The sequence below is a fragment of the Gallinula chloropus genome (assembly GCF_964237585.1).
Source record: "Gallinula chloropus genome assembly, chromosome: 1".
NCBI lineage: Eukaryota > Metazoa > Chordata > Aves > Gruiformes > Rallidae > Gallinula > Gallinula chloropus.
In genome coordinates, this window is record NC_140085.1 from 158160668 (window position 1) to 158178282 (window position 17615).

The 17615-nt window shown below is 49.0% G+C and overlaps 1 protein-coding gene across 3 annotated transcripts in view; it reads right to left on the reverse strand.

The window, feature by feature from the left end:
* Window positions 1–17615, reverse strand: part of CLDN10 (claudin 10) — a gene marked incomplete at both ends in the record, with an annotated part of 80520 nt that overhangs the window by 7930 nt on the left and 54975 nt on the right. For 2 of the 3 annotated variants that reach the window (XM_084275783.1, XM_084275782.1), the window contains one exon: window positions 5944–6163. The exons of the other annotated variant lie outside the window; for it this stretch is intronic. In XM_084275783.1, the coding sequence (XP_084131909.1) occupies window positions 5944–6163 (220 nt within the window). Of the gene's footprint in view, window positions 1–5943; window positions 6164–17615 lie in introns of those variants that run through there. 3 annotated transcript variants of the gene reach the window in all.

Sequence of the window (17615 nt, forward strand, 5' to 3'; positions counted from 1 at the left end):
AGGCTGTAATAATCTCGTACCGCTGGTCACAGGGCGGAACGCTGCAACCTTACACAGCCCAGCGGCCATCACAAGCTGTTTTTCTTCATAACCTGTTGTTACACCTCATTTAAAATGAAAATGCACTTCTGCTATTCAGGTGTTTTGTTCTTTTTGCTTTGATCCCCAGTGTGTGGAAATGCTGAGAGCTAAACCACGTGTTCATTGCCTGCTCCAAATTTTAGGTGATAGCAAATACACAACGAAAAAAAACCAACCACCCCAGCCTGCCTAAAAGTCTTCAATTTATAGGACATTAATATGTTAAAACAGGAACTAGAGGACATCTAATGAAAACAGAAGGCAGAAGATTCAAAACAAAAAGTGCGCTTCTTCAGACATCGGAGTTGTGGAACTCTTTTCCATGGGACATGTGGATGCTACAGGTTTGCAGAAAGAGACTGGATACACTCATTAGAGAGAAGTCTGTGTCTGGCTGGCAGGTCCTTGAGCTGCAGATGGCTATCACTCAAGCACGGACACTGTCTGCACTCCTTACAGCCTTACTCAGCTGCTGCTGGAGACCTGTCAGCTCCAGGATGAGCTCTCCGCGTACGAATGGTGTTTCAAACAACCCACACTGGTTCCCAGCTTTGTGCAACAAGCAGCACAGGAGAAGGGACTGGTAGCACGTAATGCCCCATTGTATCAGTCCTACCAAAGTCAGGTGCTGTGCTGCACAGCTGCAAACGCAGCCTGCTGCCGTTCATCCACATCTGTTGGCAACCACACAGACCTCTCTCGTTTGACATGTGCTTCTGCAGCCTGTTCTGCTAGAGAAATACAACAGCCAATGAAACAGCTGTTAAGTCTCCTGTTGGACTCGGAGAGAGTCATTTGAGCCCAGCTAAAGTGCCTATCCTTATCCTTAGGTATGTTAAGCGTGAACTGTGAGGTAGACCCCACCGGTAGAAGGGTGAACTGCTCTCTGTGAAGGAACCTCCTTTTCTCCATCCATGGCAAAGGAAGCAGAGAGCCAGGGGATGACCCTGAGTGAACAACCAGATCGCTGTTACCTCATCCAGCCGGACAGCAGCTACCTCACCCAACCAGACTGCAGTTACCTAACACCAGGCGAGGTGACCACCTTTCTCACCCAACTGGGCAGAGTAAAATTTCCTCAACGGTGACGTAAAAACCACACTCTCAAACACCTCAGTTCAAACCTGGGTGAGAGGTACACCTACACCTCTGCTTTCGAGTCAAAATCCCATGTTCTTACTCCTTTTTCTTCACTTGGGAAAAACCCAAGGGATGTCAGTAGGCAGAGGGCTTCAAGAAGAACTTCAGAAGGTGGCTCTTAGTTTATAAACCCTGAGTCTGAAGAAAGCAGTCTTGCTTTGCTTTGCTAACTTTTGCTATAGGCATGGAAAGGCTGGCTTTTAGTACTTTTGATGGTGTGTAATGTGTTTCTTGTAGCACACGGGTAAAGCAGGAGGTGAAGATTGGCAGGAAGCTATTATTTTTGACAGGTCCAATTTATTGACACTGTTAGTAGCTAATTGACACATTAAAGTGCTGAACCATGAACATATTTACCCAAAGGTCCTCTAAACTTTTATTTATGCCTGAACCTCCAAGGAGAAACAGTACATATTCACCTCAACCAAAACAGCCAGCTTATGTGAGGAACCACAGGGCTGAAATTCAACTGTTCCTGAAGGTCAGCACGCAGTTTCAGAATAGGTGGAGGGTAGTGAGACAGCAAGAAATAATTAACTCACCCACCCAGAAATCATTTTCAATTATAAACAGCGCGAGCTGGAGGAGTGCTCAGTTCTGCTGAATGAGTAACCTTCCTCACTAAATATTTCACTGAATTGGGCAGGCTTGTTTCAGCTCACCACAGCAATCACCCAACTGGCACACCTTTTAAAACCAAAAAAAATATGTTTAATAAAAACCAAATCACTATCTACACCGGTAACATGGAAGAGCAGAAGGCTCTGTTAGTCCCACTAGGTTGACCGACGCATTAGGAAACACGAGATCTTTTCACCAAATCCAGCCTCCTCTTGCTTGGACCCTCAGCTAAGTCTATGTGACTGTCACAGCCAACTTCTTCAGAGCTGACTTCTTCCCCCTCCCCCAGCAGCGGGGTTAGAACTTGATGATCTTTATGGTCCCTTCCAACCCCAACCGTTCGGTGAGTCTGTGAGTTTCTTTGCTTCCTAGAAAGCAACGACACTATGGTGCTCACCGGGGCGCTTGATGCAGAGAAGTGTAAAGGGGAGCTGCCTAATTCTCCACACTTCTCCACTCAGGACCAAAGACTGCCCCATCCCCTTTCCAAATGTTTATTGTCTGTTTGCACCAGCTCCTGTAGGAAGCGTGTAAGGGACATATTCAGCACCCAAATGAAGTTTCCAAGCAACAAAAAAGCCATATGTTTTAAACAGACAAGCAGACAAACATGCATTACTCATAAAGTCATGTTTAGCAGCATTCCAAGAGAAACCTATTCCAAGGTGGTGTGTTTCAGTTTCTTTTTTTTTAAAAAAAAAAAACCCAAATGTGTTTTGTCTTGCATTCAAATTAATCTTGTTAGGTCTTCATCTGTCTTGCCTCACTGCTCTCACGCTTGCCTCTCATGCTCACATGGAGTTAGGAGGAATACATATCATGTAACACTCCAGAAAAAAAAATGTATTCAAAGTTCTGGAGGCTGCCACTTTCACAGTAAATGCCTCTGGTGGCATCCCACAGCCTGCAGCACATGGAGTGTAAGAAGTTGCCTTGCAGATACAGCACAGATTCCTTCTAAAAGTACACACCCACTGCTTATGTGTGATTTGTAAGCTCTAATATCCTCTTTAAGCTCATATGTAAATTTTTGTTTGGCTCTGTTCTTGCAAAAGGTCATCGGAGCCACCACTGGAAACATGAAAACCGATACATCCTCTTTTGGGGAGGTGGTTTCATCACTGAGTTTCTACCCACAGCCAGCAGCGCGCTCAAGCAAACACGAAATGCCTGTCAAGTCCCACAGACACAGCTCACAGAGACAACACGGGGCTGAGCCCTTAACGAGGGCTGGCCAAATGAGCTTCTGGAACAGGAACACATAAAGGCGGGAGGGCATCACATGCAATTCTCTCCACTCGTGTGGAGCGATGGCCTGAGAGCCATGGGGCCGGCCCCGCTCCCGTGCCGCCCCACAGCGATGTGCGGAACACCGAGACCGCCGTGATGCCAACCCAAAGAAGGGTAACAGGGAACCACCCCCAGATCACTCCTGACCCTAACTACGACACAGCTTCTGAAAAAGAAAGGACTTCTTCTGCACCTGTCCATCACCTGCAGGCAGAGTGACACCTTGATTTCCTACCCCCTTGTTTTGCCCCTGATCCCCTGGCAGACCTGAGCAGTCTCTTTGGACAAGAAGTCCAGCAAAACCCAAGAGGTTTCAGATTGTCTCTGTGGGACAGATCCTCTCCAGCTACATGAAGAAGGAGTGGAGCACGGTCACCTTTCCCTGGGACAACAAAATTATTTCTGGTAATTTCCCAGTCCTGCCTTACCATTTTGAGGGGAGCAGCGTGTTGTCACCACTCTATAGGATTAGTGTGTCTGCTCACAAACACCTCAGGGAGCTACTTCTGCCCTTTTCTGGCACCTTCACAGCCCCCCACCAGAGGATGGAGTGAGGCAATTTCCATGTCCCCCGAGTCACATGGAATGGGATCCAGTTTAGCCACGTAAATCCATGCAGGCAGGAAGAGGAGGGGAGGGAGAGGCCACCTGAATGACCAAAGGAGGCTGGGGTTCATGCTGACATACAAATCCTTGTAAGCTATGCGTGACACACTGCAACCCCAAAGCACGCTCCTGCACTGGGGAAGGGTTGGGGTGACAAGGGGGGACACACACCCATTGTCAGGCACCAACAGGTTCCCAGCAGAGCCTGTAGCTGCAAGGAGGGGAGTCTGGGCTAGGCCAGCTACTGAAAGCACCTCTGGTTGTGCGGCTGCCCTTCCACCCCATCCCAGCTTGCCTGGCCTGCGCTGTGGGGTCACGTCACCCTCTCCAGCTGCCTTTCAATTAGCATGGCACCTGGGTACCAGGATCTGGCCCCACAGAGTTTGGAGATGTTCTTGAGAAATGCTGGAGCCAATAATCTTCCACTGCTGATAAACAGGAGGATGGGATGAGGCTCTTCCAGATGCGCACGTTGGGTTTGCTTCTGTCCAAAGCAAGTTAGTGCTCTGCTGTCTTTTTGACCATGCAGCGGGTGCCTCACACACTCATTCCTCATTCTCTTACTCTGAAAACACATTAGCCCAGAACTACAAGAACCTCTAAACAACAGCTCTGAATGCTTTGGTACTGGTGATCACTCCTCGCCCACCTGCACACAGACCACAGCTCCTTGCCGGAGGCCAGAGACCACGTTCTCAGCTGCTACACTTGGCCACAGGGTCACTGACACCAGCAGAGGCCAGCCAGCTCTCCGACCCCTTCGGAGGAACCAGTGAACCCCTCTGCCACTATGGGGCTGGGTCAGAAGAACGTCTGGGGACTGGTACTTCCCCATCTGAGGGAAGCATCCTGCCACAGTGATTTTAAGGATTCCCTGTGTTCCCTCTTTTTAGTAACCTGACGTCTTTCAGCCCTTGGTACATACAGAGGTGAAAAGTTTTGTGACATTGGCATTGATTAGCTTCATGATAATATTGATCCTTGTTATGATAATTTGAATCTCTGTTAGCGATTCAATTAACAGACTTTGTGCCCTTTTAAGCCAACCTTTCACACGGAGATCCACTCTCCGTGTCCAGCACAAAGGGAGTATCCAACCGGACTGTAAGTTTTTTGCGAGTACCAAAGACACTGGGATGTTGTACACTGTATTAATGTGCCGCCATAAAAACTTGGAAAAGTCCCCTTCATTTTAAAAACCCTTCTCCTCCCTCTCTTCACAGTCCCCTCCTGAGGCTACAAGCCGATGCCACCCGCATTTCCACTGTTCCCACCAACCACAGTCAGTGCCAATCTACCCACTCAAAGTTTAGTCGCCAAGATTTCCCGTGGTTCCAGTTTCCCAGTAGGGCTTCCTTAAAGGGCAAAAATGTTTCCCCTTATCCAGAAGGGAAAGAAACACTGCACCAACACAGCCTGTGGTGTCAGGCACAGGAGCAAAACACTGCCCTAAAAGCTAAGCTGAGTCGTGCATCCCTAGTCGTGCATCACTTTCGCGCGCATCCCTTTTCCTGCATCCCTTTTGCGTGCATCCCTTTGCATCCCCTGACTGCCCCAAGCTTTTACACCCCCATTCATCAATGAAGCAATGACAACCGAGTTAATAACCAAAAAAAAAAAGGGGGGGGGGGGGGGGGAGAAAGAACAAGAAAGAAGCAAAGGAACGTTAATTGAAGCCAAATGACGCCCAGGTTTGTTCTTCTCCACCGAGCGTTGCGCGGCTGGCACAGCCATCAAAAAGAGGAATGTCACGACAGTCGGAAGATAAATCGGCAGGAACCCTCTGCCCGCGTCTTTCCTGTGGCAAACCCGCACCCGCGGAGTTTCCCGATGGGGTTAAAAACGAGAGCCAACGCGGGCACCTGGGCATCAAACCCCAGATCAGTCCGTGGGGTTTGGGGGAAAAAGCCCCCCTCCTGTGGCGTGCCCACCTGCTCGGGGACACCGGGGCGCCGATCCCGCGTGGGAGCCGCCTCCACGGGGTCCCCTCCCGCCCCTCCGGGACCTGCTCGGCGCGCCCCGACCTCCCCCCCCCACCCCGCTGCCCACCAGCCCCACCGAGGCACAGCCACCGCCCCCCATGGGCTCCGGGACCGGCCCGGAGGGAGCGCCCCGTCTCCCGCAGACCGGCACGGGGTGGGGGCGAGGGGACGGGGGAATTGAGGGTTGAGGGGCAATTGGGATGGGTGTCGGCGGGAGCCTGACCGTCCAGCGCCAGCATGGATGGGAAGTCCTTGCAGTTGGAGACGCCGGTGGAGTCAGTCACGCAGGTCTTCCAGAGGTTGGCCCAGAAGGTGGCGGTGGTGATGACCGTGCCATCGATGGTGGACACCTTCCAGTAGTCTGTGGGCAGCGTGGAGGAGACCAGCACCCAGCCGGAGATGGTCAGCAGGAAGGCGATGATCTCCGCCGACGTGCTCGCCATGGGCCCGGCAGGCGGCAGCGGGCGGGCAGGCAGGCGGGCGGGCGGGCAGGCGGCGCGGAGCCGCGGCGGCGGCAGCCCGGGAGCGACCGAGTCCCGGCGGCGGCGGCGGCAGCGGGCGGAGCGGGGCCGAGACCGCCCCGGGCCGCGCAGCCCAATCAGCAGAAGGAGCTCCCGGCGCCCCCGGGGCCGCCCCCGCCTCGCCCGGCCCTGCAGCACCTCCCCGGGGTCCCCCCAGCCGCGCCCGAGCGGCGGCGCGGCGGGGCGGGGGGCGCAGCGCAGCCCCCGGAGCGGACGGCGGACCCCGGCCCCGCGGCACAGCGGGGGGGTGCGCGGCGCTCCCCGGGGGAGCAGTAAAAACCAGACCCGAAAACAAAGACAGGGCGAGGCGCCCTGTACCTGGGCTTTGGTTTCTCCTTGTCCCGGAGCTGAGCGTTGCGGGGCACGGGAGAGGGCGGCAGCCACTCCACTCCGCAGACGCTCGCTGCCAGCCTTGTCCTAGTCCTTACAGCTTGGCATCTCTTTCTGCATGTAGGCACCCCCCTTTCCTCCCCCCAAATATAGCCTTGCCGGGGGGCTATTCTACATAGCTTGTAGAATACAGGTGTTCCGATCGCTTCAAGCACTCCACGCAAGGATGTGAGCTTTCGAAATACGCAGCAAGGGGGTTTTTTTAACCCTCTGAGAGTTTCGGCTGGGCTCCTGGCGCTACCCGCCTGCAGACGATCCGCTTTTCAACAGCTGGTTTTGCGGTGTGAGGTGCTAAGCTTGGGGGTTTTTCTATCCCGGTCCCAAGGCACCGGCATTTCAAGCCAGCAGCTCGCAGGGGTGAATTTATCCGCTGCGGCTTCTCCTCTTGTTCAGAGCTGTTTACTTTTCACATCAGTAGTATATTTGCCATCGATGTGGAAAGTACACTGCCGGTCTTTACTTTCCTCCTATTTATTTCAAAACTATTGTTACATTTTCTAAACCTTTTTGCCAGGCAGGCAATGGCTGGAGGATAAGAAGCCACGTTTACATCATTATTCTTGCGATGAGTGCTCTGATTTTGCCATGTGGACACAAACCCGGATGTAAGAACATTGTAGACATTAAAAAGGAAAGGGAAGGAAAGAAAAAAAGATAAGAAAGAGAGAAAAGAAAGAAAGAAGAGAGAGAGAAAGAGAGAGAGAAAGAGAGAAAGAGAGAGAGAAAGAGAGAGAGAGAAAGAGAGAGAGAAAGAGAGAGAGAAAGAGAAAGAAAGAAAGAAAGGAAGAAAGAAAGAAAGAAAGGAAGGAAGGAAGGAAGAAAGAAAGAAAGAAAGAAAGAAAGAAAGAAAGAAAGAAAGAAAGAAAGAAAGAAAGAAAGAAAGAAAGAAAGAAAGAAAGAAAGAAAGAAAGAAAGAAAGAAAGAAAGAAAGAAAGAAAGAAAGAAAGAAAGAAAGAAAGAAAGAAAGAAAGAAAGAAAGAAAAGCAAGAGGAAAGAGATAAAAGGAAGAAAGAGAGAAAGGGAGAGAGAGAGAAAGAAAGGGAGGAAAGGAGCAGGGGGGGGAAGGAAGGAAGGAAGGAAGGAAGGAAGGAAGGAAGGAAGGAAGGAAGGAAGGAAGGAAGGAAGGAAGGAAGGAAGGAAGGAAGGAAGGAAGGAAGGAAGGAAGGAAGGAAGGAAGGAAGGAAGGGAGGAAGGGAGGAAGGGAGGAAGGGAGGAAGGGAGGAAGGGAGGAAGGGAGGAAGGGAGGAAGGGAGGAAGGGAGGAAGGGAGGAAGGGAGGAAGGGAGGAAGGGCCCAACCAGCTAGAGTTAGGGGTACCCTTGGATGCATATTAGAGCTGGAGGAGAACAGGTTTTTGTTGACCTGTTAATGCCCCAGCAGGATAAAGTGGGGTCTGCAGCCACCTTTACTGATATAACAGGGCTCTGCCCACCCTCTGCCTCCTTGGCACCCTCCAGCTTGGAGGTGACACACAGAGGCAGTGGTAGGGACGAGGGAGAGGGGAAAGCAGGTGGTAAGCTTGTTTGCAGAGCAGCGTTGGGCATGGGGGTTTGCTACAGCTCCGGTTCTACCTCTGTGCCAAGATGTCCCCTCCTCTCCCCTCCTCTCAGGAAGAAGAGGAAAGGTCTGGATGTGAGAAAGGGAAAAAATAAGAGGGGGGAAATAAAAGGTTGCTTGAATATTTTCCTCCATCATAGCACTCTGATGTCTTGCAGACTGGATTTCTTTTGGTGGTGGAAAGCTAGGTTAATTCAAAGAGCTCTCAGCTGGGATCTGATCCAGACTCTTGACTTGAATCCAAGTCTAGGTCATCGTGCTTCCTTGATGTGAGGTGCTGACCAGTTCTTTTACTGATAATGCTGCTTTGGTTGGTGTAAAGCTTGATGAATCCAGGGACTGGAGTTTGGACACATTTTGGGCAGTTTTCAGTGTGCTGCTATGTTGTGACCAGGGGAATGGAGCAAGTGCTGAAGGGTAAGAGCACAGCCCGGGGACTTCTGGGTCTGAGTCTGAGTCCCTCGAGAAGAAGAAGAGCAAGAAGAGGATCTTCCTGACAAGCATGGGCACCCCTTCCCAGAGGGACTTAGAAGAGGCAGACTGGGTAGGCAATCCTTCTGAAGCTGCTGTGGGCTCTGCCTGGGATGCCCAACAACCTATTCTGCTGTCCCAGAGCACTCCCCTTTCAACAGAGCTGGACTTTGGCTGTGAGGAGCAGTGTGTCTCTCTGACAGGCACCTGCCTACTGCCAGGGACTTAAAAGGGAGCCCATGCAGGTGGTTTGGAGCAGGAGAAGTTAATTCCAGCTCAAACCCACGTCTGTCAACAAGGGCCCTTCAAGCAGAGCTGGTCTGTACATTCATGCCCTTGTAAACCCCTTTTCAGGCAGATGATCTAAAGTGGTCTCAGAGTACACGAGAACCAGGCTCACTTCATCTTCAGGGGGACTTTTATGCTACTAGTCCAGTTGTTACCCTCTTTCTCATCTAGAATTGAAGCAGGACATTGAGTTTCTCATCTTGTCTGTGGTAGTGTAAACCCAAAATGGCATCATGCACAGCTGAGTATTCACACTGGGTGAAAGGGTAAGGAAGTTGCAGGAGATACTCTTCCCTTGTGGCATTTTCTTTGTGTTGTCTGGGACCTGTGGGGATTAGGCATTGGAAGACATTCATCTCTGAGGTCGTGTCTGCCCCCTTATCAATTTTTCAAGCTTCTCTCTATCTCTTGTGCAAGTCCTTCTGTTGTGAGCTTAACTCATGCATCTTCAAACTTCCAGTTTTCCAGAAAACAATGGTCCCTTTTCTCCCTGTTACTATGCTAGGAACTTGATATCCATACGAAGACGTTGCTGTAACTCCCTTCAACCTCTGTCTTCCTACCACCATAGCTCTGTCTTTGGCTGTGCTTACTTGGCTTTCTCAGATACTTCTGGTTTGTGTAGTAGAGTGAAAGACTTGGCCTTCACTTTGTTTCTTGTTCCTGTGTTTTGGGGCAAGCCATGACTTGGGATTTATTTATTTATTTCCCCTCCAAGTTCCTCAGACTGCTGTGGGACCAATTCCCATTATTTTCTGTACATAAATTGAACAGGTCACTGCATAAACATAGTTTTATGCTAGGTCACTGCAATGAGTGCGGATTTATTTGCTGGGACTGGGAAAGAAAGGTGCTCACACCTTTTTGTAAGAAAAACAGCCCTCATGGTTCATTTTTGGCAGCAAGCCCAATTGGCTCTTGGGCATGAAAATGGCATTTGGTGGGGAGAATTATTAGTAAGTGTTTCTTACTAGTGTTCAGCTGGAAGGGACCTACAACAATCACCTAGTCCAACTCCCTGACCACTTCAGGGCTGACTGGAAGTTAAAGCCTGTTGTTAAGGGCATTGTCCAAATGCCTCTTAAACACTGACAGGCTTGGGGCATCCACCACCTCCCCAGGAAGCGTGTTCCAGTGCTTGACCCCCTCTTGGTAAAGGGGTGCTTCATAATGAGGGGTGCTTCATAATGTCCAGTCTGAACATCCCAGCACAGCTTTGAACTGTTCCCACAAGTGGTAAGCCTGGATCCCAGGGAGAAGGGCTCAGCACCTACATCTTTGCTTCCCCTCCTCAGGAAGCTGTAGGGAACAATGGGGTGACCCCTCAGCCTCCTTTTCTCCAAACTAGACAAGGCCAAAACCCTCAGTTGCTCCTCACAGGACATGCCTTCCAGCCCTGGCACCAGCTTTTTTGGCCTCCTCTGGACACATTCAAGGACCTTCAGATCCTTTTTAAATTGTGGGGCCCAGAACTGCAGTCATGGCTCCAGGTGAGGCTGCACCACTGCTGTACTAAAAAAGCATTTCCTCCCTCTCCTCCTCATGTCCAACGTGTGGAAACAAACTTCACAACCCGCAGAGGGTTACAAAGCAGGTATGTTTAGTGCAGCGCTGGGTGCAAGGGGGATCACTCCTCCAAACTTGCACACCAAAGGGGCAAAGCAAATGTCCTATTATGATATAAAAGCATGCATATTAATTGATTCTCTGAATCAGTTCCACACTACTAAATGCCTTGCAACTGATAAAGCGACAAAGCCAGAGGTGCCACGTACAGGCGAGCCTAACCACCTCTCATCCAGGGACATAATGATCCCTTCTTTTGGCCATGTCTGTAGGTTGGAACTCTATGATTCTTGGGGTCCCTGACAACCCAGACCACTCTATAATTCTATGAATACAGCAGGACAAACACCTCTTTAGACTGGCTGGTTACACCGTGTTTGATGCACCCCAGGATGTGGTTTGCCCCCTTGGCTGCCAGGGCACACTGCTGACTCCTGCTGAGCTGCTGCCAACCAGCACCCCCAGGTCCCTTAATGCAGGGCTGCTCTCCAGCCACTCCTTTCCCAGTTTAAACTCGTCCCTGGCATTACTCCATCCTAGGTGCAGAATCTGGCACTTGGACTTGTTAAATATCATGCCACTGATGATTGCCCAGTGCTCCAGTCTATCTAGATACCTTTGCCAGGCCTCCTGTCCCTCAGGTGAGGCAACAGCACCTCACAGATCAGTACTGTCAGCAAACTTGTCGATGGTGCATTCAAATCCTGCATCCAGATCACTGATAATTATATTGAACAGAATCGGCCCTGTAATTGAACCCTGAGGAATGCTGCTGGTGACCAGTCACCAGCCAGATGTATCCCCATTCATTACAACCCTCTGAGCTCTGGCCTTCGGTCAGTTCTTCACTCAGTGCACCAGGTACCAGCTTATCCCACAGCTGGACAACTTGTCCAGAAGGACCCTGTGAGTGACAATATTAAAAGCATTACTCAAATTCAGAAAAGTCACATCTACCACCTTTCCTTTATCCACTGGGTGGGTGACCCTATCGTAGAAGGATATCAAATTAGTTAAAGAGGACTTTCCCTTTGTAAACCCTTGCTGATGGTGCCTGATGACTGCATTACTCTTTTAATGCCTTTCAGTAGTACTCAATATAATCTCCCCTTTAATTTTTCCAGGAACTGAGGTTAGACTGACAGGTCTACAGATCCCTGGGTCTTCCCTTACACACTTCTTGTGAATTGGAGTAACACTGGCTGGCATCTAGACAGCAGGAACCTCCCCAGACTTCCAGGATTTTTAAGCTAGATATATTTTACCAATCAGAATGGTATATTATTCAATAGTTGGATTTTTTGTCTATGTACAAAAGTCTATTGTGTAACTATGTACAGAAGAGTCCTTCAGAAAAGGGTTTGCTGTCAGGTCTGAAATACAGGATATTATTGTAGCTCTTGCAGGATCAAAATCACAAGCGATCGTTATTGCCTCATAAGTTAAACACCGGATGACAACAGCATTTGTTCTGCAGCCAGGATAAGCAGGCTGGGGTCGTCATGCCTTTGTCCCAGAGTAATTTTTCATGTAATTTTACCGTGCATAGGTTGGGCAACGTGAGGCTCTCTCCTGGCCCCGCTGCGTTATGATTTCCAGGGTGCCTGGAGCACTTGTGCAAAAGGGGAAAAGGAAAAAAAAAAAAAAACAACCCACAAAAAACCAAACCCAAAACCCAAAACCCCAACTTTATTTTTCTAAGGCTGAAGGACAACTTCCTTGTTTGCTAGGGCTTCCCTGAAAATTTGAATATCGAAAAGATAAGGCAGACACGCGGGGAATACAGACAGGCTGGTAAGAGCGTCATCACCTGGGCGAGGCCAGGTCTGCTGTCAGTGCTAGATCTGGGGAACACACCTCGAATTCGGAGGAGATCAACACGACTGTACCGTGAGGAGGCTTGTGCCGTGGTCGGCATTGTAGGCAGAACAAAAAGTGCCGCCTAAAAAGTGTGCAACCAGACCCCCTCCTCCAAAGGGGAGTAGGCCAAAGGCACGATTCTGTGTCACCGAAAAAAGAGCGGGAACAGCCGTGGATCATCACCACCAGTCCTTGCTGGGGTTGCCACTGTTGTTTTCCTCAAGCTTTAATTGTAAGTACAATTAAATGAAATGAAGTTGCCACACGCCTTTTGTAAACTGCCAGGACAGGAGCGACGTGAAGCTACGTGGTTCATACATTACATAACAGAAGGGAAAAAAACCCCTAATAGTTAAGTGACAACTGACATAATTTTAAAGGAGTGAAAAAAAATTGCATTCCACCAGCCACTATGCTTTTCCCCTCTCCCATTCTGTGCAGCGTGTTTGGACATTACAGACTTTGTTTCTTGACACCAAGATTAATGCATTATTTCTTTCTTTCTTTTTTTTTTTTTTCCTTCCCCCCCCCTCCTTCCAGCTCAGCTTAATTTTGTTGAAAAAACTCCTGTGTTGTTCCCTGTAAGTTTGTAATACAATGCTTTTAAAAATAGATATAACCTGTTTAACAAACTGAGCAGGAAATGTGAAGAAGTGCATCTCCTACTTTACTGGAGGTGCATTCCACCTGGCCAGGAGCACAGGTGCAGCTCTTGGCATTCAGAAGTTGCCTCGCACATCAAATTAAGGTTTTGCTGAACCCCTGGTAGGTCACAGTGGAAAGGAGGGAAACTTTCAGACTCTTTTTTAGAAAGTGAGGCCCTGTGTAATGCTATTTAGAAGAGTTTTGCAAAATAAAAGACTCTCTAATTGTATCTATTAGGGTTTAATTGAGGTGGGGGGACAGAGAAGCAGATGTCTTTGCAAAGCAGCCAGAAGCAATCCTTGCAGTGAGCCATAAAGATGAAGAGGTTGAGCCCTGATCGGTGGCTGAGCTGCAGGTCAGGGTTGAGACCTTGGTGTTCCCAGAACAGGAACACATTCCCACTGAGCACATCCTCTGCCCTCGTGCGCCACAGCCGGTCTCTGCCTTTTCCTGAGTGCTTGGAGATCTGGGCACCAGGAGTCCCTTGTCTCTTAACAGGCACCAGGATAGCTCCCAGATGGAGGGCTCAGAGAAGCTGGAGCTGACCCTTTGAGAGGTACACAGCAGCAGGACAAGGGGCATGAGTTGTGGCTTGGGAAATTCCCATTAGATAACAGGAAAGAACTGTGTTACTGTGAGGATGGTCAAGCACTGGAGAGGGTTGCGAGAGAGGCGGTGGGACCTCCCTCTGTGGGGTGCTCAGGGCTTAATGGGACACGGCCCTGAACAAGCTGCATTTGTGACTGGATGGAGGTCCCTTCTAACCTGAATTATTCCATTACACTGTGATTTTGTCACCTCACTGAAGCAAATGGGAGTGGCGCTGGGATGCATGTAGCTCTCTGTCGGCCTGAGCGGTGCACCAGCATGTTAGTGATCACATGTTAAATATTATGCACAGAACATGACTGCACATGGTCCCCACTACCCTGCTATTCAGTCCACATGCTGAAAGCTCCTTTTCACAGCCACCTGCAGTTCAGTTCCTGGCAGCACCGCATGTAACTACTTTTCCAGCTGTTTACAAATAGGGAATTTTTTTCCAATGGGTTTTGTTTGTTTGTTTGTTGGGTTTCTTTTGAGAATGCCTCTGGATAGGAAACCCAAAGTGGGGAGCATGGCACAACTAAGAAGGAGAACATCTTGTGAGGAACTGACCAAAACCCCTATTCCCCCATTCCCTGCCCCACCCCATGCCACAATGTGGGGAAGACGGGGGTGAAATCATGACTAAAGTGAAGAAAGGAGGGGTGGGGGGGAGGTGCTTTAAGGTCTGGTCACACTTCTCATTACCCAACTCTGGTGTCACTGGGTGTGCAGTGCAGGGTAATAAATTAGAGAGTTTCTTTCCTTTATTCTGTGTTGAGTCTGTTTTGCCCGTGACGCTGATTGTGGAATGATCTCTCCCTGTCCTTACCTCGACTCCTAAGCCTCTCAATGTATATTTTCTCCCCTGTTCAGCCAAAAAGGGGAGTGATAGAGACTTTAGTGTGCATCTGGCCTCCAGCCAGGGCTAAACCACCGCAGGCCTTTAGCCCTGCTTTTGTGAAACAGCAGAGCAGGAATGAGAAGAGGGGAGCTTCTGAAGAGAGGGACTGGTTTCCTCGGCAGAGGCAAGAAGCAAAGCTTGGGGCGGGTGGAAGCAGCTGTAGAGGAGATGACATGGTGTGAGGTGACTGATGGGCATGGCAAAAGCCCCGGAGGAGGTAGAAATGAACTGCTGGAGAATGAATATGTGCAAAGGGCAGTGATTTACATCATGCTTTTCGCTCCTAGCCCTGCTTGGGTACAGCTCAGCCCTCGACACAGATTTGTCCATTTCCAGGCGGGTGGCAAGGGGAGACAGGTGGAGGCGAAGGTCTGCTTTACACCTTCCCAGCAGTGTCTCTATCTGCAAGGAAGCTCTTCCTCAAGTCCTCATGCAGTTCCTTTTCCTGATTCCCACAGTAGCCCCCATGTTTACTCGGAGAAGGGTTGTGTCAGGCAGAGGATGTTGTGGTTTGCCATCTTCAGCTCCACCATTTATCAGGCACCAGGTGTCCTGGCTGGTGGCACAGAAAGATTTCATTTAACCAAGAACATGAAAACCACAACCTGGAGGAAAAGCAGCTTCTGTAGCGTGACTTAATCTGAGAGCAAATGGGCTGGGATCAAAAAAGGTCATGGTGACAAAGCGGATGTAAAAGCTGACTTAGATCAACATGCTCAAGCAACTGAGAAACAAAGGGAATAAGGAAATAATAGGTGACTTTTTCTTATCAATAAGGATTCAAGTAATTGATTTAAGTGTGGTTGAAATGAATCTGCATTCGATGCATCAGCAGCACTGCTGCTTCTCATCTCACTGGTTTGATGTGGTGTCTAAAGTGGTGTATGTATTCGAAATAGAATTGATAGACTGAATTGGCAGAAAAGGGTAAGACCCTCCAGTGAAAAAGGGGGGATGTTTAGTCTGGAGAAGAGGAGGCTGAGGGGAGACCTTATCATCACCTACAACTACCTGAAGGGAGGTTGCAGAGAGGTGGGCGATGGTCTCTTCAGCCAGGTGACAGGAGACAGGACAAGGGGAAATGGCACAAAGCTGTGCCAGGGCAGGGTCAGATTAGATGTTAGGAAAAAAATATTCACTGAAAGAGTTGTCAGGGCCTGGAACAGGCTGCCCAGGGAGGGGGTTGAGTCACCAACCCCAGATATGTTTAAAAGATGGGTAGATGAGGTACTTAGGGATATGGTTTAGCATAGGACAGGAATGGTTGGACTTGATGATCTTAAGGATCTTTTTCAACCCTGTGATTCTGTGTGGTTTTGTGATGCTGGGGGCTGCCTGCAGGAGCAGAAGTTCTTGGATAAATAGAGAAGAATTAAAATCAAATTTCAAACTGCTGAGCTCAAGGAACCACAAATAAATCCGTCAGTAATGAGATCTGAGGAAGAAAAAAAAAAAACAAACCCAAACCCTTAAAAACATAGATGCCAATGGGACAATACATGTGTGGTCAGGGGATGTGGTGAAGTTCCCTGCCGCTTCCCATCTTCCAAGAGCACTGGCCAAATGGATCAGCTGTACCAGGAAGCTTTTTTGTGTGCCAAGCAGTGCATTGGCTCATTTTGTGTGCAGCACAGGGTCTTCCCATTCCTCAGCAACATGTCCTGCCCCCACGCTGACCCTTGGGAAAACAGCCTGGCAGCGCCTACTGCACGCAGTAAATGAACCAGTGTATTACCTAGGAGAAAATTCATTTGGACTGCTTATTTTTGCCGGGTCACAGTCCAGAGTAGCCAACTACACGTTGGCCAAGGGCAGGACACAATGTGCCCTGTCTGTTACGTTAATGCTTTCATGTGCCCATACTGAAAACATGCATTCTTTCACTGCATTGCAGGAGCTTTACCTTGCCATTGCCCTTGTAAAGAAGTAAAGCCTTTACTGCTGATAATAGAGATTCAGGTATGCACTGTGGTTTATCTCTTTCCCTTTTTCTTTGAGTGACTTTTCTCAGCTGACTGTTCCTCTCTGTGGCTCATTTAGATGTTTATTCCACTTTTTAATTCAATTTAGCTGCAATAGCCTTTCTTCATGTCAGAAATGCATTTCAACCATTAGAAAAGAAGAAATTCTGGAACAGTTTTGACTTAAGCCCAGTTTGTAAGGAAGGTTTGCAACCCTGAATGATGCCTTGCACAAACAGTGGTCTGCTTTTGGTAGCAAGGCTTTTATGTGGTTTTAGGTTTTTTGGGGGGTTTTTTTGGTAAATGAAGTTGTAGAGTGGGAGAATCACAGAATCACAAGGTTAGAAAAGACCTTTAAGATCATCGAGTCCAACCGTTCCTGTCCTATGCTAAACCATATCCCCAAGTACCTCATCTACCCATCTTTTAAACATATCCAGGGTTTTTGACTCAACCACCTCCCTGGGCAGCCTATTCCAGGCCCTGACAACTCTTTCAGTGAATATTTTTTTCCTAACATCTAATCTGACCCTGCCCTGGCACAGCTTTGTGCCATTTCCCCTTGTCCTGCCTCCTGTCACCTGGCTGAAGAGACCATCACCCACCTCTCTACAACCTCCCTTCAGGTAGTTGTAGGCAGTGATAAGGTCTCTCCTCAGCCTCCTCTTCTCCGGACTAAACATCCCCAGCTCCCTCAGCCACTCCTCATTGGATTTGCCCTCCCTGCAGAAAAAAGGGGCACTTGTGTAACTGCGAATCACATTTCAAGGGTGCTTTATCCTGGTGTGTAGAAGGGTAGCCAAATGCACAAGTGAAGGTCTAGGCTTTCCCATAGAATCTAAGCATTGAAATGCTTTATTAGTTTAAGAAGGCAAGAAAAAACCCCAACAATAATGAAGCAATCTGTTTATTGTTTGCCAGCTCTGGGAAAACGTGGCTTCTTATATTTTTCCATTTCTTTCTGGCATATTTATCTTGTGTGTTATGGGGAGGTAGGAATCAGAAAACCTTCCAACAGATGATTTGTGAATTGCAGAAGTCTCCCTGTGACAAAGTGGTGGCTCTGGATTGTAAATTGCTTGACAAATGTCAACAAATTTAAAATGCCGGTGGATGCCAAACAGAGAGGTCTGAGGCACCAGCTCTTA